This window comes from Neophocaena asiaeorientalis, unplaced genomic scaffold (assembly GCF_003031525.2).
Source record: "Neophocaena asiaeorientalis asiaeorientalis breed wild unplaced genomic scaffold, Neophocaena_asiaeorientalis_V1.1 scaffold116, whole genome shotgun sequence".
In the NCBI taxonomy this organism is placed as follows: domain Eukaryota; kingdom Metazoa; phylum Chordata; class Mammalia; order Artiodactyla; family Phocoenidae; genus Neophocaena; species Neophocaena asiaeorientalis.
Window position 1 is genome coordinate 12,623,272 of NW_020174561.1, and position 24,612 is coordinate 12,647,883.

Here is a 24,612-nt window from a genome sequence, read left to right on the forward strand (position 1 = left end):
TATTTTGTAATGGCATGAAAAGAGCTAGAATGTGAATTAAAGAACAAGTCTGTCTTTGAGGAATTAACAAAAATAATTCTCAAAGACATATCATGAATTGCCATGTTGGGGATTTTCTCTGTGGATTTTCAAGTTGCAGAAATAATGCTGCACAAGTTACATACTACCATCATTCAGGGGATGGAGTACAAAATGCCCGTCTCTCTTTCATTAGTATTCTAGTGAAATTCTAGTTAGATTCCAATGACAAAGTTCAGGGGGGAAAAGCCTTCACCTTACTGATTTTAAAAATAGTAAGCATAGGCTTCCCTGGTGGCACAGTGGTTGAGAGTCCGCCTGCCGATGCAGCGGACATGGGTTCGTGCCCTAGTCCGGGAAGATCCCACATTGCCGCGGAGCGGCTGGGCCCGTGAGCCATGGCCGCTGAGCCTGCGCGTCCGGAGCCTGTGCTCCGCAGTGGGAGAGGCCATAACAGTTAGAGGCCCGCGTACAGCAAAAAAAAAAAAAATAGTAAGCACAATAACCTAAAATCTCTGTTCTCAGATTGAGAAGGCATAATGTTATCTAATAGTTTACTTTCTTACTGAGATTTCGACCCATGAGAAGCAGATGATGTGTCTTGATGAGTGAGAAGTGCAACTTTGCCCCGTATCTTAGATGGTTTTCTAAGATGCTGGTTTTCTTAGATGCTCTTTACAATTTGAATGGGCGTAAACACCAAATCTTTAGCAGGGAAACAGAGGCCTTTGCAATGTGCCTGCAGGAACCCGGCACCATGTCATAGTACATGTCACAGCTTCTGGGCTTCTACTTCTACATGCCTCCCTCGGCTTCTGGTAGGGACTCCGGAAGTCCTGTCCGGAAGGCTCCTTAGAAAACGCTTCTTTTTGATAGAAGTTGTACTTTATTTCTGGAGCGACTTGTGGACCTTTAGCTTTGAGTGCTTATTAGTAGAAAATTATAGCCAGTAAATCACAGAGGTTGGAAAGTTAGGAAATGAGCATTTTGTCAGGGAAACATTCCTTGACATTAGTGACTTGGCCTGTGATTGTAGTAGTGGTGGTAGGAGAGATAGCATGGCGACAGCTCACAGATACTGACTGTGCAGGTGTGCCGGTCACTGTGCTGAATGCCTTCCCTGTTCTCCATGGACACATAACGCTGTGAGGCAGATAACTGTTATCACCTCACTTTTACAGTTTGAGGAAACTCAGGCGCAACAAGATTAATAGCTTGCTTGAGGGCACTTGGTGAATACGTAACAGAACTGGGATTTGAGCTCACCTGTGCAAAAGTCCGAACAATGCTCTTCCCCATGGCTGTGGTACCTGTTCTCCTCTCAAGCAGCAGTAATCACAGCTGGAACATACATTAACCAACTGAGGTTTGAACCCTCCTGGGTACCACTTTCAAGCTTTGTGACCTTAAGCAAATGACTTCACTTGTCTAAGCCCAGCTTTTCTCCTCTGTGAGATACAGATAAAAGTGCCGAGTTGCTGAGAGGAGTCATTATAATACATTTGTGGATGCTCCTGGCTCAGTACTGAGAGCAGTGCCCAGTCTATGGTAGATCTCTTGTTTTGTTTTGTGGTAGATCTTTAATAAACATTTACTGAGTGGGTGATTCTAATGGGCTAAGCACATACCGTAGCATCCTCTGTGGGGAAACTCACGTGGGGACAGAGGAGATTGCATGTGAAGAGGGAAAGGTAAACTTTCCATTCGAAGTGTCTCTCACACCGTCACGATACAGACTAGCACTAAGTAACGCACGTCCCTGCAATTAGCTAGTGGTCTTTCTCTACTTACAATTTTGACATTAATTAGCATAAATAATCAAATACATATTTGATAAAAATAGCATTTTGTATGCCCTGAACATGTTGGGCTTTTTGGAGATTGTTCCAGCTGCCTGCCCGGTAGTCTGTGGGTGGTGGGGACCAACTGGCTTATTTAAACTGGGAAATTAGGGAGAAGGTGCTGGGCAGGACACCTGTAAGAAAGAGCCGTGGTCCATTTGTGTAGAGCCGTGTTTGACACATAGGAATGGTTTGGGGATCGTCTAAGGAAGTACTAGACCAGAAGTCTCTGTGCAGTAGGTAAACGAAAAGACATAGATTTTAAGGAAGCTGTTAAAAGATGCAGGAAAAGTAGCTTACTGAGCAGATTTGGTGAATTTATGAAAATGATGATGAGACCCTTCGTGGATGATAAAAAATGCTTAAGTTAACACTCAGATTCACGGAGTTGGATTAGTCTAACTTGCCTGATGGAAGATGTTATACTTCCTCCTGAATTGCAAGTAACCTAGGAAGTTTTCATTCAGTTTATACTGCAGAACTACGTATGAACTTCATGTACTACTTCTTTCCTTTTCTAATAAGCTAGTCAAAGGATTGACAGGATTGAGTTTTTACTTATTTTTCTTTTGTACCTGCCCTTTTCTTCACCTAGGTAGAGGCCTTTTGAGGACAGGTACCTAGTCTTATGTATCTGTAACATCCCATGTCTGTGAGACTCACCTCGCCTTTATACCACATGGGCAAGAACTAACATGTAATTTTCCGAACTAACAGGATAGATTTGCTGAAGTCCATGCTCTAAAGCTCATGATACTCATTCTAGCAGTTTATTGATTCTCTGTCATGTCTAAATCTAAAGGGATAATTTCTGGACCAAAATAATTTAGAGGAGAAAAATTACAATGGCTTTGGGTATTACCCCTTGCCCTCTGTGTACCCTCCGTGTTTGTCTCCCAGCATGGGTGGGACATGGTGATGGGCCCTTTCCCATCCTCACTTGGCCTCCATGTTAGGTCTAGCAGGTGCTGTTGACCCTTCAAGAATCAGCTTGCAGACTCCATCCAGCGCAGGCTCTGGGCTGTTGACTCTGCAGACCTGGCAGAAATGTGATTTTTGTGTTCTCAGCTGCCTTCTACTGTCCCCTGGAGAGGAGAGGGAGGAAGGTTACCTTACTGAGACCCAATTCATTTCTACTGTACTTTGGCTACTGTTCTTATTGAGGTCCTTTGCAAAGTACTACGGAACAGGAAGCTCAGACCGCTTTGCTTTGGAATTTCCAAACTCCATTAGGGAATCTATTCAACCTTTCTCCCCATTCCTGGGTCTTGGCCCCAATAGGATACCAGGCAGACGCTATGCTTGTATACACCCCCCTGGGTCACATCTTTCTTTTCCCCGTCCCCTTCTCTCCTTTTCTAGATTTGTAGAGGTTTTCTCCTTCCAATGTTGGGAAACCCTTCTGCATCTTTCATGCTCTGTGGTTTATACCAAAAGTCTGAGTTCTCCAGATTCTAATCTGTGTATTTAAAGGACAGCCTTCGGAATTTAGAAGACCCTTCTCCCAGTAAAGCCAGGCTCTTGTTAATGAAAGCCTTGGCAAATGGAAGCCTTGACCTTCCCTACTGTTGCCTGGGAAATGAGCCACATCTGTTTGGGAAGTGGAAGACTGAGCATCGTCTCCTTTGTTTTGTTGTCCCCATGAAGCAATGCAGCTGCCTCAGTGGGAGGAGGGCTAAGGAGCACAGGAAATTACTGAGAATGAAAAACACAGATGATATTGGGCTGGCCAAAAAGTTCATTCGGTTTCTCTGTCACTTTGGCCAGCCCAGTGATATGTGAACATATTGTCCAGCCTGAGAATCAGATGTGGATGGGTAAATCCAAGAACCATCCTCCCAAGTTTCCTGATGTTGAAATTTACTGATGACAGTATCCTGTTGAATAGGGGGAGTGGAGAGTGGAGAGAGCAGAAATACAAAGTGAGGGATGTTCTTTTTTGATTATATGAGTCGATTGCAGTTTTTTAAAACTACACTATTGTATAGACCCTAAAGTCTTTAGGACCTAATCTCTAGACATAATGTTCATGTAGAGCCAGGCCGTTGTGATGAGTGGCTACCACACCCTCTCATTATTTCTAGCTCCCTCTCTTGCCCAGCTTTTTGCTCATCCATTAAATTTCTTTAAAAAATTTTACGTGTAGGCTATGAGTGGGTCTTTAGCATAAAAAACAAAACCAATTTCAGCCTATTTTCTTTGCCACATGATCTTATAAGGCCCTCGGGTTTGGGATACTGAAGTTTTGATCATTTAAGCCTAAGACTAGTTTTCAGGAAATGATTGACGTCTATTCTAATTTTCCAAAAACAAATGTAAGTCAGACATTTGTTTTTCGTAAGGCCAGCAGGTGCAAGCTGCAGACTAAATGAAGGGCCTCAGAGATTCAAACTGAGATATTTTTGTTTTGTTTTTTTGTTTTTTAACAAACAGAAGGACCTGCCACGGCTAAGGAATTGCATGAAGCTGAACTTTTTCACCTCGGGGCTTTGAGATTCGTGCACATTAAGTAGTTTGACATATGTTACTTCAAGTGGAACCCCACTAGTCTTTGGGAAGCTGACAGAATGATTTATTACTTTTACATGTCTTAAGAACTAAAAAAGGTTCAGTCTTACGGCAAAGAAAGAAAAATATTAGCTTGATGGAGGGAAGAATAGGTACATCTTATCTATTTTGATGAGATTTTGGTTAATGTGTCCTATTTGCTTAACTGTTTGTCAGAATTGGGGCAGGTGGTGGGGAGGAGATGATTGAGAAACAGTTAAGACATATATCTGTTGCACAGCTTCAAATACAGTGTAGGAAAGTTTTTCCCTATAATGTTTTTTTTTTTTTTTTTTTTGGCGGTACGCAGGCCTCTCACTGCTGTGGCCTCTCCTGTTGCGGAGCACAGGCTCCGGACGCACAGGGTCAGCGGACATGGCTCACGGGCCCAGCCGCTCTGCGGCATGTGGGATCTTCCCGGACCAGGGCACGAACCCACGTCCCCTGCATCGGCAGGCGAACTCTCAACCACTGAGCCACCAGGGAAGCCCAATGTTTGGTATTTTTAACTGTGTAGCTCTAATTGTAAATTGGAATTTCCTGGCATGAAATAACTTAGTCCTACAAATATCTCCTATATAAACAAACAAATAGAAAGTTGACCTTGCTAGCTGTGAATGTTTTTCAGAAGAACTCATAGAAAAATGCAGGATTTTTTAAAACTGCGTTCTCTTTTAGCCAGATTTGCTACTCTGGATTCATTGAAAATGTTAAAAAAAAAAAAAGCACAAATATTTAGTATACAAAATGACCTTAAAACACAATGATTGAAAACTCTTTGAAGAAGTATCTTAATATTTTGCTAATATTTTGCTCAAATGTCAGAGCTAGAGCTAGGAGAGATGGCAGGAACATTTGTTTACTTATTTGTTTAAATTTTTGTATTTGAAGTTTACAAGAAGTTCATAAATTCAGGATTTTAAAGCATATGGGATCTGGATAGCCTACGATCAGTTTTTTGATCCATTTATTTATATTTAGAAATACCTAATTTTTCATTTATATAGATGAATATATAGCTTCTTAACTTCAAGAATTCACTACACTTACGTACATTTATTATTAATAGTGAAACTTTTAGTAAATTGTCAATACTTTATAAAGCATAGCTAACACATGGTTGTTATCAGAGGTTCTAAAATAAGATACTTTTAATTATAGACATGAATAAAAGAAGAAATAACCATATTTTCTTATATGTACTTTTCATGTAGATGTAACTTCTTCTAGCGATGCTTAGGAAGTTGACATACTCATTTTTCTTTCTGTTAAATGGAATTATCTTTAAATTCCCACACACCTGTGGAAGAATCCATTCCATTTTCAGTTTCATTTTTTACATTGAGGCTGTTTTTTGGGAATTTGAGTTATGTTCCAAAAAATAAAAATTTCTCTGTTGTTTGAAATGTTTTTCTCTTTTTAATCTTATCATCTTCGGGCACTTGTTATTTCACTGTGTTGGCTGGAATATTAAAGACACTCACTTTGTACGTAACCCCCAAGGGCATTCACATTGTCAGATTTAGTTCATGAACAGACTGAGTCACCTCCAGTAATGCTCAGAAAAATGGAAACAAGTGCAAAATTATCCTTCAAACCAAAGAATTGCAATAGATGGATTCTTCCTTATTAACATATTATGAAACAAATGACGGGGTTTGGCCCTAACACCAGGCCTGTTGTCTGTTTTTGAAGATATTTTGGAAAACTTACCGAATTTGTTTGGCAAGTTTCATTGTAGAGGGGGTAAAGGACAAATATTTACAAAGATTTTTAACCCTAGCCAAGCACAGTGATTTTTAATCTCTATGAAAAAAAAGGGAAAAAAGGAGTATATTTGGGGGGGGGAATAGTTTTTAAAAGTTTCTTTTCAGTAGTGCATCAATTTGCTAACAAAGAATGCAGATTTCAATTACTGTAGACAACATCTGGGAGCAATAGTTAGCTGAAATTTAGTGAGAAGAAAGGCACGGGAAGCAACTGCTTCATTAGTTTATAAAATTGGAAGAGGCGAAGAACAGAGGGCATGATCCCCAGGGGAACTTGGTGCCCTCTAGAAACCCTGAGGAAGGATTTAAAAGTTCATTTATAATTGATAAGTGCTGAGTCAGTAATGTTCATTTTTATCCTGGTTCCCTGATTTGGCTATTACAGTTTCATGAGTTTTGCCTTAACTTGTCATTAAAATCTCAATGATAAACTAGCAGCATTCTTTTCTTACTATCTTTTAATTTTAAAAATAGTCATTGAGGAGAAGCAGAAAGTTTTCATGGAGAATTTATAAAGTGGAAATATCAGGCTTAGATGAATTTCCTGGATAATATGAGCCACATGAATACCAGGTTTACAAATACCGCGTATATAATGATGTGATCATTCCTATAAAGTCCTTCCAGTCCTAATACTTTGTAAATCTAAAGAATGGCTGGGCTGGGCTTCCACCAGCTTCCAGAGGGCATGGATGTTCAGTCACTCCCATCCCACTGGTCAGATAGCTGCTGGGTTTGCTCTGTGGATAGGGGTGAGAGTGAAGTTGAGAGAGGTGTTCTGATAACAACTACGTTTCCTTGGGGAAAAGGAAATGATGAAGGAAGGCCAACATGTATTCATAATTATACAGTCTGTATTGGGGGCACTGACTGGTGTGGATGGATCACCAGGTCGTGGCAAAGTTGAGGTACAGTGGCCCTCTCTGGGCTTGGGGTTTTCTAGGAGACCAGGATGAGAAGCATGGTGTTGGGAAGGAGTTAGCTTATGCCTACTGTCTCTCCACCTTTGCCAGTACCTCTCCACCTCTGCCATAGTATACCTACCCTACTATAAGTGCCTCCATCCCCTAGTTTTCATTGCATGTGAAATGATTGTTTCAGCTGCTTCATCAATCAAGTATACTATTATGTGGTAGCTTGAGAATCCATTTGTTCTAAGTAACCAACTTTATAAAATTTCCAAAATGCAAATCACTTGTAAGTTAAAGACTTACTCTAGTTTGTAGTCAAAGTCTTATTTTAAGTAAGATTTTTATAACCAGTTCAAATACAGTATGCAACAGAATTAATAACTTAAGAACTGTTGGGAACATCAGTAAAACCCAAGACTTTAGTTAAAAATCAGTATTATCGTACAAAATTATTAGGAGGGTGTATTAGGGTTCTCCAGAGAGACAGAACCAACAGGATGGATATGGAGATATATATATATATATATATATACACACATATACATACATATATATGTTCATATACATGCATACATATAAATATATGTATGTACATGAGTACGTATGTATGTATATTACATACACACATGTATATGTATACATATGTATATGTATATATGTGTATGTATATGTATATGATTTACTATAAGGAATTGGCTCATATGATTATAGCAGCAGAGAAGTCCCACGATGGAGGTTGGAGACCCAGGAAAGCCAGTGATATAGTTGTGAGAACCAGAGGGCTGATGATTTAAGTCCTAGTCAGGGTAAGAGAAGATTGATGTCCCAGGTCAAACAGGCAGAGACATCAAATTCCTCCTCCCACCTTTTTGTTGTATTCAGGCCCTTCAGCAGATTGGATGATGCTTACCCGTATTGGGAAGGGCAGTGTGCTTTACTCAGTCCACTGATTCAAATGCTCATTTCTTCCAGAAACACCCTCACAGGCACACCCAGAGATAATGTTTCATCTGGGGACTCTGTGTCTCAGTCAAGTGGACACATAAAATTAGCCATCACAGAAGGCTAGATTCCTTCCCTGAAATAGAAGAAATTGAAAATTTTACCACAGTTCCCTTATCAGTGACCCATAAGTACGGTAAAGACAGAAAGGCTTAATTCACATCTGTGGATGGTTATAGTTAATGACAAGATCCATTCAGTCTTTTTTGAAAATGTCAGCTGAAACAGTTCAAAAGTTATCTTTCACCAAACACACATATATCCATTCTTTGGTTAAGAAAGTAGTATTTAAGGAGACCATGTAGTGTACTGGAAATTAAGCAAAAATATTAATTCTGTTGATTTTCTGAAATGAATGAAATGTTGAGATTGAGGTTTTATTTGATATGATGAGTAGGTCATCTCAAGAATACCTGTGGTAGTAGTGGTGTTAATTTTATGCTTCATGCTTAGTAAATCAAGGCTAAAGTCAGGATAATGTGCCACCTTCAAAAAGGACCCATTATAGGTTTTAACTGCAATTAAAATAAACCGTGTCTGGATAACCCTATGAAGAAATGTCAGAGTTAAATTTGCTAAGGTTGCAGGCAAGAGTCATTAATGGTTGCTATAAAGTATGATTAAAAAAAAGGTATATTTGCATAGTCTCAAACTATGTCCCCATGAGATACTTGTTAATTACAAAGGAAGTAGTAATTCTACAGTGGAGAAATCATCTTAACCAAGCGATCAAGGTTAACATCACCAGCAATGAGACACATTACCATCATATGTCTTCTGTTAAGGTACACTGAGCAGGTACACATCATCACTTCTGTGGTATTCTTGCCCAAATTGCACATCCTAAGCTTGATCATGAGGAAATATCAGACAAAACTAAATTTAGAGACATTCTGCAAAATAACTGGACAGTATTCTTGAAAGCATCAAGGTCATGAAAGGCAAAGAACCTGTCAAATGAGAGGAGACTAAAGAAATATAGCAACTGAATGTAATGTGGAATCCTGGGTTGGATCCTTAGCCAGACAAAGGACATTGGTTGGACAGTTGGTGAAAATTGTATACGATCAGTAGGATAGTTAAGAATATTGTATCAACGTTAATTTCCTGGTTTTGGTAAGTGTGCTTTATTTATTTAATATCTTAACATTTGCTGAAGCTAACTTAAGGCTGAATCAATTTTTATACTATTTTTGTAAGTTTTTTATAAATCTTCAATTATTTCAAAATTAAAAGTTAAAAAAAAATGGACAATAATCTTAATTTTTTCCCCCACACAAGAATGATAGAATTATAAGTGTGTCAGTTTTGTGCATACATTTAAAAATCACTGGGGATACAAAATTCAGCATTGTATTTTGTAGGAACAAAAATATATAGGAAACGTTCTTTCTCGTGACTAATGAACTATATGAAACAGATGCAAAGTGTGACCTTCACTGTTGTCTTTCCAGTGCCTGCCACAGTGCTGGCACACTGAAGTGAATGAATGAGTAAACTACATTGTGCGTTCGTTCATTATTTATTGAGTAGCCACTAGGTGGTGTTGGGAGCATAGAGGGGCCTCAAACCTAGAGACCCTGGGTGTAGTCAGTGTTAGATGTAAATGGGAGGCGGGTACTGTGGAGTCAGGGAAGGTGGAGTTGATATGAAGAACACCCTGTGGGGAAGGGCAAAAGGGAATTCCAACTAGAGCGTAAAGCATTTGCAGCACTTGCTAAGGCCCAGATGAGAGGTTCAGTGTGACTGTTGAACATGGTTTGTAAAGGCTGAGATTAGAAAAGTGTGCAGGAACCAGATTTTTAGAGAACTTTGAACTTTGTTCCTTTTCTCCATTGACCTGTTCACTGGTTCCCCTTTTTCTAGAGAAATTGCTTTTGACTGGTTTTCAGTGGTCAAAACTAGTGTTTGTTCAAAACTGGAAACTGGCTTAGTCATTAGAGCAGAAGAGGGAGTGATGAATAGTAAGAATGTAGGATTTGATTCTCTTTAGGTGGAAGTTCCACGGTTTGTAGGTAGTATCCTAGCAGACTTCTTGAGAAGTGAGCTTTGGGAATGGAAGTCAAATTCAAGTTTGAAAAAGAAAAGCCTATGGAGGGAAAGTTAGACATATGAGTGCTTTATTGTGTGGGGCAGATGAATGACCAGATGAGGCAGGGCTGAATATTAGCTTGGAGAGGGTGTTAGAAGAGGCTGTGAGAACAAGCTGACCTCTCCCCATTTGGGGGCAAACTGTGAGTCCCTCTGGTGCGGGGGGAAAGGGCTGGGTGCAGGTGTACCACTTCAGTTCTCCTGTGCTGTTTTTTGACTTTGAGTATTTAGTACTTGGAGAGATAAATCAGAACAAAGCACAGAAGGATGTAGCCGTTTTTTTCTCTCTCTTCCCTTATAGCAAGACATTAAGGGAAAAAAAAGGGTTGGGAAACTTAATCCTGTGTTTCAAAAATTCTCTTAAATAATAATTTTAACATTAGCCATCTCACACTGGAAAAAGGATATGTATTTTATTTAAGTAGATTTATATATGTATATAAAATGTATATATAAATTTTGTAAACCAAATACTTGGTGGTAGATTTATTATGCTTGCTTGGAGAATGGTATTTCACTTCTTAGTGAAAAAATTTCCCTTGGAGTGTGGGGGAAGCAATGATTATTTTCTGTAACTTCATTCCACTTTGTGACATGAAGTCTGTGTTGTAATTTTTCCTCCCGATGCTATCTAGTATCCCTTGGACAAATATTGCGCTGTTTGGCAGAGGGACTATTAAAAGCTGAATCTCCTTCCCTTCCTATCTCTGCCTTAGCATTTTAAGAAAATCTCTCTTAACTCTGTTACTGGTTTTTTTTTTATCTGTCTCATTTGCCAAAGATTTTTTTCCTGTTTTGTTAGAAAAAACAATAGTGTCAGCCTTTTACCCCTCTGGAGCGGTTGAACCTGAATCTTTCTAAGTTTAACTTGTTAATAATGATTTCCAAGAATCTGTAATAACAGAACAGAGCAACGGTTTTTGATTTACACAATTGTACACAGAAACCTTATTTTCACACATGACAGATTCAGATCTAGTCTCCAAGCTTCCAGTTAGCAGTGATGATGGAAAAATAATATCCTATATTTACTTACATTTATAGGCTTACAAATCCATTCCTCATACATTTATTTGATCCTCATGACATTTCTGTGAGGTAGGCCGGGCAGGTCATGTCATCCTGCCTGCAAACGGTAGAGGCCCAAAGACTATATGGTTCATAAGTGGTGGAGCTAAGCCCTGAGCCTCCATCTCCCTGTTCAGTATTTGTCTCCCTAGAGGACCTCCCTGGCCGTCCAGTAGTTAAGACCTCCCTGGCGGTCTGTGCTTCCAGTGAAGGGGGTGCACGTGCAGTCCCTGGTTGGGAACTAAGATCCCACATGCTGCACAGCCAAAAAAATTTTTTTAAAAAAAGTGGGGGTGGGCTGTGAGCTCTTAATATTATCTCCCTTTCCTAAGTGCTGGGATACTTCTGAGATAATTGTTTAAACTCTTGTCTTTTCCAAGATGCTCCTCCTGACTGGCAGTTGGCCAAAACCGTAACCTTTTCGATCATATTAAGTTGTTTTTAAAAGTACTGATGGGTGGATGCAGTCATCAGTTCAGAGTTTTACTGTTTGACCTTTAGCCACTTAGGAAAGTGCCTTTGCATTTGTAACATTAAAACCAAGGGGAAGAGTATGTTTATGACTCTTTGGGGAATAAAACGTGTTCATTTACTGCCTCGGTGACAATGTCTTCAAATAAATCTTAATGGGGAACAATTCCCTCTTGATGTTCATTCGTTCCCTTGTTTGCCTCTTTCCTCTTCTTTTTCTCTATCTCTAAAATGGGAATAGAAACACCTATATCATAGAAGATTAGAAATAATACATAAAGAACTTACTAAAACCACAAGATAGTACTATAGTCATGCTACTCTCCTCCCTTGAAAATGCATCTGGCAAGAAGTCGATTCTGAATGGCTGATGTTGTAAGCTTGGAGCAGGTTTGGCTCTCCAGAAAGCAGACTCTGAGATGGAGATTAGCTTGCAGGATGTTTATCAGGGAATGTTCTTGGCTGTCACACCGATGGCAGGGAGGGAGGAGAAGCAGAACTGGAGAGAGGGAATAGATGACCTGTGATGCCGGCCCAGTGACGGCCGTCATCACTTCAGCTGGAGTGGCCCTTCAGAATTGTACCAAGTTGTGGCAGGAGGGCCTGGCCCTCCTAGTCACTGGGTGCAGGCCACCCTGGGAAGAGGACATGGCCTTGGGCAAAACAGCTCTCTTCAGCTGAGGCAACCCCAGAAGGCTGCCCCTTGGCCGCAAGCCCTAATGCTCTCGGCAGCTGGAAAAATAAGTCATCCATTTCTGAAGAGGGGTGTTGCTGTGGCAGCACCCACCACTGTCCTTTATGTTTACCTCGAGTCCAAAGGGCAGTGGTTCAAGCAGAGTGAAGTTCTGCAGCTGGTAGAAATGTCCTCTTAACAGTCAAGGACAGCAGTGTATTTTCAAGGTGGTACTTGTAAAATGTCAGAAGATGAATGCATTTTATTCAGTGTGCTTCTGATTTTTCAAAGTCACTTAGGGCCGGAGAGAGTCCTCTGACCTGTCTCAAGGCCTGACAGTACCTGTGGCATAAGAATGGGGTCCTATTTGTAAATGTGCATATGTCTGCCTCTCAGGTGTGCCTGCAAGTTGTGTGAGACCTGCATAGACGGTTACCAGAATGGAGGCTGATCTCAAATGCGTGGCAAGTCCAAGGGACAGAGAAGATGGAGCCTAGCAAGCGTTTCTTTGATTTTCCTACTGAGTTCATTTTCAGCATCAAAGCAGTGTTCAGGAGCTAGCACCCCATCTCCCCCTCACACGTTTCCTTTGAATTTCTTTTTTTCAGTCTTTCTGGACAGCCTGCTGCCATGGCCCTACTGTCATACTGATGACCAGCTGGGAGTCCCTTCAAGTTAGAAATGACACTTTGCTCTTAACTTCATCTCATGAGGGGCAAGATGGAGGGGGATACGGGAGAAAGACAGTTCCATCCTGTGCTAGTGATCGTACCAAGAGAAATCTCCAGATGACTTCTATTGCAGCCTCCCTCAAGCTCTATCCAGACAGCTAGAAAACAGATAGTGTCTTTGATAAGACTGTTAACTTGTTTTTCCCCCACCTTATTTCATCTTTCCCTACAAGAGAATTTTATGCGTGTGCAGAGGAGGTGACCCCTTGTCCTCTTTTTCCACAGTTCACTATTTTATGAAATAAAATCCCTGAAAAGAATTTAGTTCTCCTTAATCCACTTCCCCTTTTCACTGTTTCCTCCAGCTCTTATCCAGAAAAAAATCTTATCCTTCAGAAATTCTACCTTTTTCTCCCCTTTTTTCCATTTGTGTCCCCCCTACTGCAATGATACTCATAAAAACTGATAAACCTAAATGTAGATACATCCATGACAAACCAAAGCCAAGAACAGTGTGAAATGCACATGGGCATAGGAAGGACCACTTTTAAATGTCCTCTGAGAGACGGTGTTCCTTTACAATGCGCTGCTTTCTCACTGCCTTCTCATTGTCGCTGCCATGTTTCAAGTACCAGCTTTCAGAATTTTACAACTACTCACATAGAAATGTTTATTTAAATTCTCATGCAGTCATAGCTCATTTCTGTTGTGAAAAACAGGAGTTTCATTTTTTGTATTAAATGGGATTCCATGGGATAATCTCAGAGCTTGAGAATAATAGCATCGTGTTCTGTGTTGTAAATAGCTCACAAGTGACCTTTCAGACCACAGCCTGTTCCTGAGTTGGAGATCCTTTTATCAGAAAGATGAAGCCAGAACTCCGACTTTGAGGGATGAGTTTCCTTCCTTCGTGTCACAAGGGACAGAGTATTTCATTACTTTTTTTTTCCTGTATTATGTTCCATTCGTCTTAAATTGTCAGCCCATAAAGGGCAAGGGCAGCATTTGCCAGGCTCGACGTGAATCGTGGTGTGTAGCATCGTGGTAAATATTATCTTGACCATGATGATGAATATGTTATCATCTGTGATGTAGAGCTACATGATTGTCATCTAGTAGTTTTTTTATAATTTATTTCTTTTTTTGCTTTTAAAGGTCATAGAACTCTGTGATCAAGCTTCTCTGTACTAAGTTTAAAAGTATGAATTTGTTCTTTGAATGAGCAAGCTGTGTCTCTGAAACTGAGGAATGAGTCCCTGTTTCACAGCACAATTTTGCTTTTATTTTCACCGTCTTCATAGAAAACACTCGTGAGTTATATGAGGATGTTTCTCACAGACATTTAATTTTTAATAAACTATCACTAGGTACTAAACTGATATTATATAAACGAATAACACAATAAGTGGTAAGAGGAAGCTGTTCATGATATGATTTGCAAGATGGTTACCCTATACATTTAACACTTTTCTTACACATATAATGTTAGCCAGTGTTTTTGTTTTTGTTTTTGTTTTGGCCGTGTCACGTGGTTTGCAGGATCTTAGTTCCCTGACCAAGGATCTAACCCGTGCCCCATGCAGTAGAGGCGTGGAGTCCTAACCACTGGACCTCCAGGGAATTCCCCACACACAATTTTAAAGGATTTGAGTATAAACTATGTTTACATGCATGTTTGTTAATCCAAATAAATTTTTATATAGTAGCAAAGGGGCAGAGATGAAAACAATACCATATAGTAGTTTTTATGTGCTGTTTTAAAACTGTACTCCCAGGATCCTTAGGACTGAAACAATAGTATTGAACCTTTATGTTTCCAGCTCTATGAATGATTCATTCTCTATGATCTTTTCTGTAGCTACTAAAGTTGTTCAATTTATAAGAAAACAAACAAAAAAAAAATCGAGGGATCAAGACAATGTGTGGTCATGTTCAGTAAACCCAAATATTACTGGTGGGGAAATGCCCCTGGAAAGTGTAGGATGAGAAGACCTTTGGATAAAGACAGAGCTACTTTACAACAACTGGGGACAAGATGAATTTTCAACTGTGGACTTGTTTCATGCAAAAATGCTTGGAGGATTTGGGAATTTAGTTGGAAAGTTGTATCCAGAATGGAATCTAAACATAACATATTCTTCAAGTGCACTTGATGGAAATGCAAATTGAGGTTTCATGAATGCCTGTGTTTTCTTTGAATCTTTGCTTTAATAAACCAGTTTTCCTTACTTTATGATACATTATGTACTACCACTAGTAAATTTGAGCCAGTCATGTATTCAGATCTTTTGCTCTTTTACCTAGAACTGCCTTCCCCTTTCAACATTCTCTTTCATAACCTGAAACATAAAGAGGGTAGCATTCATCCATCCATTCATGACTTTCATACATTGCAAGGTAGAGTTACTTGTGTAATTCAAAGGTTGGAAATGACTTGCCATTTTAGAAGGTAAAGATCAAAGTCATGCCTTAAACTGTAGCCTAAAAAAGTGTTACTCTCCAATATGATCTGCAGTTTAATATTTATTTTAGATGTTTTAAGTTATGAGAGGTGCCCCTGACATTCTCTGAATCCATTAAAACCTGACTACCATTTATCAGTGGCTTCATTCATTCATTCCATGTGTGTGTTCATTATCCATTCATGCACTGACACATTTGTATGCTGGTTTATGGAAGATGAATTAAAAATAGTTCAAGTTCTCTTGGGAGTTTGGGACTAGCAGATGCAAACTATTATACATAGGATGGATAAACAGCAAGGTCCTATAATAAACCATAATAGAAAAGAAAAAAATAACTATGGGTATCTATATATGGTGACATCATAACTAGACTTACTGTGGTGATCATTTTGAAATGCATAGAAATATTGAATCACTATGTTGTACACCAAGAACTAACATAGTGCTGTAGGTCAATTATACTTCAAAAACAAAAAAACAAACTTATAGAAAAAGAGATGAGATTTGTGGTTACCATAGGTGGAAGGGGGAACTGGATGAAGACAGTGAAAGGTACAAACTTATTTATAAGACAAATATTAGAGATATAATGTACAACATGATAAATATAATTAACACGGCTATATGTTATATATGAAAGTTGTTAAGACTAAATCCTAAGAGTTCTCATCACAAGAAAAAAAATCTTTTTTCTATTTCTTTAATTTTGTATCTATATGAGATGATGGATGTTCACTAAACTTACTGTGATACTCATTTCATGATGCATGTAAGTCAAATCATTATTGCTGTACACCTTAAACTTAGTACTATATGTCAATAAAAAAAGAAAGAAAAAGTAGTTCAAGTTCTCAAGTAGAAAGACACAGATAAATAAAGTGCTAAATAGTATGTGATACCTTGCCCTATTTAAGGTGTGGTCAGAGCGCCCTTGGAGCACAGATGAAAGAGTAAATGATTCCATTTGGGCCCAAGGATGGGGAAAAGGAAGTAGGAAATTGAAAGGGCTAACCTTGGAGCTAGACCTAAAACTAAGGCTACTTTGCAGTATCCGGTGTAGGAGGGCTGGGGAATGCAACTCCTGCAAAGGGGATAATATGTATAAAGGCACTGAGGCCTGCATGAAAGAACTTGATGAGAATTTAGGTATGACAGTGTGGAGGGTAGTGTGTGGAGAGGTAGCTGGGATGGGAGCCTGGAAAGGTAGCAGGAGAGCAGTGGTAAAGGACTTTGTAGGAGATACTGAGAACAGGCTTTCCCTCTGCTTCATCAGATGGCTGTTGCAGGTGGGGACAGATGTCCATTCTTTCAGAACTCAGGCAGTGACTAAAACCAAAGCAAGGCTGGTCTGGGGACCGAGTGCTTCAGTTATATATCATGCTCTGCAGTGCTGAGCTGAAGGGCCTCTTTCAGACTCTCAGAATTGCAGGCTGGCAGGGACCTTTCAGTTCACCTTGTCTAGCTCCTTTGTTTTATAGAGGAGCCATCTGAAGCCCAGTGAGACTGAAGAACTTAATAGCTTGCCTTTAATAGTTATCAAATATGATATAGCTGAAGAGTGAAGTCAGAATTCACCCACGCAGACTTCTTGGGTAAGAAATGAGGTGATACACTGTTATGACCCAGACAACCTGTCATCCCAGTTTTAAACAGCTCCTATGAAAGAATGAGTTTTCACAGGTAATATAGTTTGGTTCTTAGAATTTTGAGCACCCTCTTAAAATAGAATTGCCCATAATAAAGGAACCTGACTGCCTAAGACCAGAACACGTAACAGTAATGGCTCTGCCCTCATTCATCCCCTCAGCGATTATTTACCGAGTTCAGTTTGTGTGCCAGGCTCTGAACTGAATTAGGTAGACAATTGGGAGCTAGAACTAACCTCGTCCTTATATCCATGGAACTTAGTCTGTTGCAGAAGACATCATTCAAAAACTTGCACAAATAAGAGGGGATGGTTGAGTAGTATATGGTGCTATGAGAGTGTGCAGTTGGGGTGAGGGGATGTGTGTCGAGGAAAGCTGCTCTGAGAAGTGGCCACTGAATCCACATCTGTAGGGTGAATACAGCTTAACTTGGTGGGGAGGGAAAGGAAGAGTATTCCTTGCAAGGGGTCGATCATGGGCAAAGTCCTGTGTGGGAGGGAGTATAACAAGGAAGGTCTTTGTGACCAGAGTATAGAAAGTCAGGGTTGAGAAGTACAGGATGAAACCAGAAAAGGGCAGGACCTTACAGGCTGTAGTACTGATTTTTTCTATTATTCTCAGAGCTTTGATATATTTATGAGGATGATGACATCATCAAATGTGAATTTTGAAAAGACCTCTGTAACTGCTGTGTGAGAAATGGATTGGAGAGGAACCTGAGTATATGGGCACAGCCCTATAAGGAGACTGCTAGAGAAGGCCAGGCAAGAGGTGATAGCGAAGCTAGGGCAGTGGTGGGAGTGGAGAAGTTGAGAAGAAGATGGCTTTGGGAGATATCAAAGAGATAAGGCCATTGTGATATGGGTCTTGGACTGGATATGTGGGTCAGGGGCATGTGAATGACTCCTGGGTTTCTGGCTTGTAGAGTCGTTGGACACAGTGCTACCATTCGACAGAATTGGGGGCAATGGACGAGGATCTGGCTTGGAGACATGTAAGGATTGTATCAGCTAAATGGTGGCATGAAATAAAAGGAAAACAACCCCATCAAACTGTTGTCTGATATGGCATGATATGTCTTATTACCTTTTCCTTTAAAGAAAAGAAATTGAACCTAATAAAATTTTCCTGATGCCACATATCCAAAAAGCATTTAAGTACAAGTGTGACAGAATCAAAGGGACCTCTGGTGGTCTTATAGATGCTGTATTGAGGAAGGACAACCGTGGAGACAGGGAGCCTTCCGGGAAGGCTTTCCAGCGGCCCTTTGGAGTGATGCAGAGAAATCCACCTAGGAATAGCGAGAGAAAGCAGGACTTACAGCAGAAGACTAACATTTTAGAGTGGGTGATTGGGAGAGAGAAAATTGCTTAGATTTGGCTGGAGGCGGAGGGGAGATAATGAATTCAGTTGAAGCCATGCTAAGTTTTAGGTGCTTAGACCTCTAAATAGAGATATACAAGTTGGAAGTTTGTGTCAGCGGCTGAGGCCACAGATCAGGACTGGAGAGAGACTTGGCAAGTCATATAGTGACAGGTGATTCTGGAAGTCTTAGCACGTTCTCCAAATAGGGAGAATGTATATGGATCGAAGGAAAAAAAGTATAGTTTTACAACTGAGATATTTATTAAATAGCTAGAGTATACCAGACAGTGTGGTAAATTATTTCTGATAGGTGCCTTATTTAATCCTCTACTACCTTTTGCAGTTTCTTCATTGTTACCCGCATTTTCCTCATGAGGTAATGGAGATTCTGAGAGGTTGGTATATTGACCAGAGTCACACAGCTAATAAATGGTCAGATCTGGGTTCAAACCCACATCTCATGATGCCAAGTTTGATGTTATTTTCCTACACCCAGCCTGTTTGACAGCAACATTTAAGAAGAGGGTTAGGGAAAGAAGGTCTACAGAAGAAGGCTGGAGGGTATGAGAGAAGCAGTAGAAAATTCAAAAGAAGATAGACTCCTGAAAGGCAATATGAATGTGGTCACAGTTAGGGAACAGGGCAGTTTCAGAACACAGTGAAGTGAAGGGCCGAGGCATGAAGGGATGGTGAAGAAATGGAATTCGTGAATGGTACTGCCATGTTCGAGAAGGCGATGAGGGGTAGGACAGAGCGACCAGCAGTAGGGGATGTAGTCATGGCAGCCTTGGGAGTTACAAGAGCGTTTGTGAGTGGTAAGAGCTGTACACAGAGCTGGGTTGGGTGCCCGTACACATAGACCTCTCATAGAAGCATCAGGTAGTGCAGGGTTGAGACACTAGTGTTGTGAGAGATTAAGGTAACTTCATGAGTGTAGACAGGCAATTCTGGGTACAAGCTTGCTTTGGAGTCTTTTAAATTGTACTCAATCTGCTGTCTATTCAGTTGTTGATCCCTTATAAGAAGAGGTCTCTGAATTATTATTTGAAGTAATCTGTCAAGATATACAGACCTTTGATTATTTTTCAAGCAGACATGTCTTCTAGGACATCAACATGAGGTCATAGGGTATTTATGGTTATAGTTAGAAAATGACATCATGAACTAGTGCTTATCTAAAATGTTCTAACTTGGTTACTATGTAGTTATTTTTATCTATCTCATGTACTTTAGGTTATGTTTTCTGTCCTGTGTTTTGACTGCTACCGCTAATTTTGTTTTGAGATCGTAAAACAGCTTTAGACTTCTCTGAAAGCCCATTACTTATTGGCATGTTTTCATTTATTGACAGGTTCATGTATTCCTTCAGGCTTTTAAAACACATTCATAGCAATAACAATAATTTATTTTGGGGATTGGAGTTGTATCTAAGTCTCACCATCTGAAAGAGAATTATAAAATTCACTTCCAAAATTTTGGGCTTTTAAAAATCATGCAGTCAAAGCATTTACTATTGTTTTTTTGGATGTGAATTGCAAGGTGGTTTCAGCGTGTATAGTATTTAACAGGAGATGTCTCTTTCTGTTTTCGTGTGTTGAGGTACATTTTTAAAATTTTCTATCCTTGTATCCTTTATGACTCAAGTGTTACTTTCCCGGGGAGAATCACTGTGCTTTTATTCTCCCTTAACCACTCAAATCACGTAGGGATGGTTAATCTGTGCACTCTTTCTCTCTGGTATCCTAGTCCTGCCCAGCCCTGTGAAATGTTTCAGAAACCAATCAGTCTGTAACCATTAGGTTAAGGCTAAATGGTGACTCCCCTCAATTCCAAATGGTCTGAGAGCTGAGGCATGTGGGAACTGTCACGGTGGCCGTGTGTTTAGACCCAGGGGAGAGGTCCAGGCATCACCATTGCTTACTACAGAACCAGAAGACTGCTTTAATGCCACATACTGGGCTAGGCCCTGGGGACATATTAATGAGCAAATAGGTGCAGTCCCTTCTCTTGAGGACTTTCTGGAAAAGAAATATCCTGCAAACAGCATAGCAGAAAGGTAAACCAAGCTTATTAATAAGTAAGAAATATATTCCTTACTTATTTTTTATTTATTTATTTTTTTGCGGTACGCAGGCCTCTCACTGTCGTGGCCTGTCCTGTTGTGGAGCACAGGCTCTGGACGTGCAGGCTCAGGGGCCATGGCTCATGGGCCCAGCCGCTCCGCAGCATGTGGGAACTTCCCGGACCGGGGCACGAACCTGTGTCCCCTTCATCGGCAGGCGGACTCTCAACCACTGTGCCACCAGGGAAGCCCAATTCCACATCTTTGAAATTTGTATTAATAACACTTATTCAACCAAGAAGTTGGCGAATTATGTAAACTTAAAGATTGACTTTCTTCAAGAATCTGTCAAATTAGGATATGACAGCTGGCTCTAGCTATCAATGTATATTTCCTACTCACATTCATTTTTCCTAGTCAATAACATTTAATAGTAAGCAGTATTAACTGGCTGTAACTGATATGATGATCATCTCCATATAATCTATGTCATTTCTTACAGTTATTGCCAGTTTTCGAGGAACTGTCCCCTATGGCCTGTCATTGGAAATTGGAGATACAGTTCAGATCCTGGAGAAGTGTGATGGTAAGTAGACTAGTGTTGATTGTTTGAGGTTGTATAAACAATCTCCTGCAACACTGGACAGTTCATAAAGTTTACAGATTGTTTCCATACTTCTATCAATCCCTGGAATTTCCCCAGTAGTCACAGTGAACCATTTTTAACAAAACTTTTTTCTTGCATATTGAATGTTTGGCTTATGGGAAAGCATTATTCGGTATTTTTAAGCTGATTGTATTTTTTCCTAATATTATTTACTTATATTCACTAGATGCCAACATAGAAAGCAACTGAGACTATTGAATTTGTGAAAGTTCATGACTTGGGGCCAAACAAGAAGGCCTTTCTTAGAATGTCAGGAGTCTGGTGGGTTCCCCAGGACAGAAAGAAAGAGGTCTAGAGCAGAAATGCCTTACCCCAGGTTGGGTAACCAGATGCCTCCAGGTGGGACTCCTGCCCAGGCCAACTCTGCTCTAGTCCTGCAGCCATCTCCTCACCTCCCTCAAATCTGGGCTGAAGTTATTCACTGCATTTGAAAAGTTAAATGAACTTGTATGATTAATTTATGTATCTCATTCAATTGACCTAATATGTATGTTCTCAAATGCTTCTGTTCCTGGTCAACAAAACATCCTTAAACTCTAGTCCTTAAAAAGATCCCAGATGAAATGACTACTCTTTTTTTCTTATCAAAATGGCCACATTGTAAAGTTCTATCAGTATATCCAAAGATAACTGTTTTTCCTCTTAATATATTGTCCTTATTAGGAATTTATAATATGGTAAGATTCTATCATATCAAGGTTCATTATTGGCAAAATTGTGTTCTCCCAAATAGAACTATTACTTTTAGTTAGAGCCTGTTATTAAATTGTGGTGATACATGGACATTTATTTTGTCCAATGTAACTAATAAAAATAAAGGTTTTCTCTGTCATTGCCAGATATATTTTGTTTCTATTTTCTTTACAGATAAATATAAAGTCTGTTTTGAATTGGTGAAAATGGGCTTCACAACTATAGGGGCTGTATTTTTGGTTTTTTAATTAATTAATTAATTAATTTTTGGCTCTGTTGGGTCTTCGCTTCTGTGCGAGGGCTTTCTCTAGTTGCGGCAAGAGGGGGCCACTCTTCATCGCGGTGTGCAGGCCTCTCACTATCGCGGCCTCTCTTGTTGCGGAGCACAGGCTCCAGACGCGCAGGCTCAATAGTTGTGGCTCACGGGCCTAGTTGCTCCGCGGCATGTGGGACCTTCCCAGACCAGGGCTTGAACCCGTGTCCCCTGCATTGGCAGGCAGATTCTCAACCACTGCGCCACCAGGGAAGCCCCTGGGAGCTGTTTTATAACCTGAAAACCTTTCTGTATGATGTAGTTGGACAGAGACCTCTCTGTGACATATCTGCAATTCTCAAAAAGTTTTGGTTTCTGTTAAAATAGTTGTTTAAGAATGGCTATATTTCTTGGATGGATGTCTTTAAGGGATATAGTAAACCCTGACATTATAGAGATTCCATTTCTCAATTCATTCTGTTCTCTCCAGATTGATTTCAGAGTGATGTTTTACAATATATTCTTTTGAGAAAACTTATGAGGAACAAAAATATTTAAATGCAAATCTCAAATACTTCTTTCTAAAAGTTCAATTAATCAAAAGAAGATTCAATTCCATAGAACATTTGTTACATGATAAAAATAATTTCTTACCAATAAGCAAAATGGTTTTTGTTCTTGAAGAAAAAATAAATTGAAAATAATACATTAATAGGGGGCTATATATTAACCATATAAATATCTATCTATCTATCTATCTATATATGTATATATATATACACACCCTGTAATTGTTTTAAACTATAAAAAGATATGTTCCCCATTAAGGATAGTGCCGTAAAATTGATTCAGAGTTCCTTGGAGATTAAGTAACAGGCATTCTACAGAATAAAAACTATGTGTGGATGAAAGAGTGCCATTAGTTCTCTTAATAGATGAGACTTGGCTTCACTCTTCTTAGGCTATCAGACTGATCCTAACCCAAGACAGTAAGCTGAAGAAATGTGTGAATTCACTACAGAACTGCTGGCTGAGCACTATGCTTTGATGGTATAGTCTGGGCTTTGTAGTCAGGCAAAGAGAATTTGGAACTATGTTAAATCTTGTGTAGATTTTTGAATTTCCCTGGGATGTAGTGTAGCGTTTTATAAAATGAAGTGAAACTAAGCTCAGAGAGGTCAATTAATTTGCCCAAGATTCAACAGCTAATAAGTAGCAAAGCCAGAATTTAAGCGCAATACTCTGATTCCAAAGCCTTTATTTCCGTTATGCATGCTTCTATTTTTCATGTACGTTTCCAATACAATTTGTAAATGATTTTATTAATAGAAGACTTAAACTAGTAGTCACTTGACTGTTAGTCGAGCCTAATCCCAACCCCCATTATGTTTATACCTAGAATATTTATATGTAGGGTAAAATTCCATCAGTAAAGGACAGATTGATTTCTAATCATTTCTTCAAAGTATTGTAATGATTTATTGAAATATGACCATGATTATTTCTCCACAGGCTGGTACAGAGGATTTGCCTTAAAAAACCCAAATATCAAGGTAAAAATTATTGCTTTTAACCATAATTATGGGATTTTTAAGAAAGACAGTTATTTTTCTTTATTTCATTATACAATTGAAATTACAGTTGGGACTCTTAGTTGAAATACTAAATGGCAATACAGATTTTCATAATTTTGGAGATTCTTTTGAACTTGGATTATAGTTAAGACATGCTATTCAAATGATAATCCTATGTAGCTCTTGAAATTTATACTGAGAAGACCTTAATAGGCTTACTATATATATATAAAAAAATCTTTTTGAAGTGTTAGTTTCACAGAGAGTGAAAGTAAAATTCAGGCAGGGGAAATATATATATTCCAAAAGAAACACTGAATAGAGGTATTTAATCTTTAAGTTGTTTGTGGCATCATTTGTAAAAAGTTGGTGTGGAGAAACAGGTTTATTGTAGGGTATGTTAAGAGTCCGTTTGGATTTGAGGAGCTGAAATGTGGGAAAATCATATAAAGAGTCCATCTTTCTTACCATTACAGACAAAAACTAAGACTCATTATCCTTTATATAGCTATATACATCCTAAAGAATTATAGTAGGAAGTAATATGATTTTTCTTTTACCTTTCATTTATGTAGTTTATGGTTTTGACACTAATCCTCGCTAATATCTATACTTTTTCTAATACTTTGTTCTAATCTACCCATGCTACCCACATTTCTCTAATATTTTTTTACATGTCATGTTCATTTTTCAGTTTAATTCTGGTTTTACTAGGATTGTAGATAAGAAATTGTATCATTTCTCATTACCAAAGTCTAATATAAGTAATCTAAACTCTTTTGTCTGCCTTTCTGCTTAAATATACCTTTTTTCCGGATCATCCAA

At 39.3% G+C, this 24,612-nt stretch overlaps 1 protein-coding gene across 1 annotated transcript in view; it reads left to right on the forward strand.

The window, feature by feature from the left end:
- Positions 1-24,612, forward strand: part of DOCK4 (dedicator of cytokinesis 4) — a 474,863-nt gene that overhangs the window by 183,479 nt on the left and 266,772 nt on the right. The window contains exons 2-3 of the mRNA XM_024757836.1: positions 21,103-21,186; positions 23,726-23,766. Coding sequence (XP_024613604.1) covers positions 21,103-21,186; positions 23,726-23,766 — 125 coding nt within the window. The remainder of the gene's footprint in view (positions 1-21,102; positions 21,187-23,725; positions 23,767-24,612) is intronic.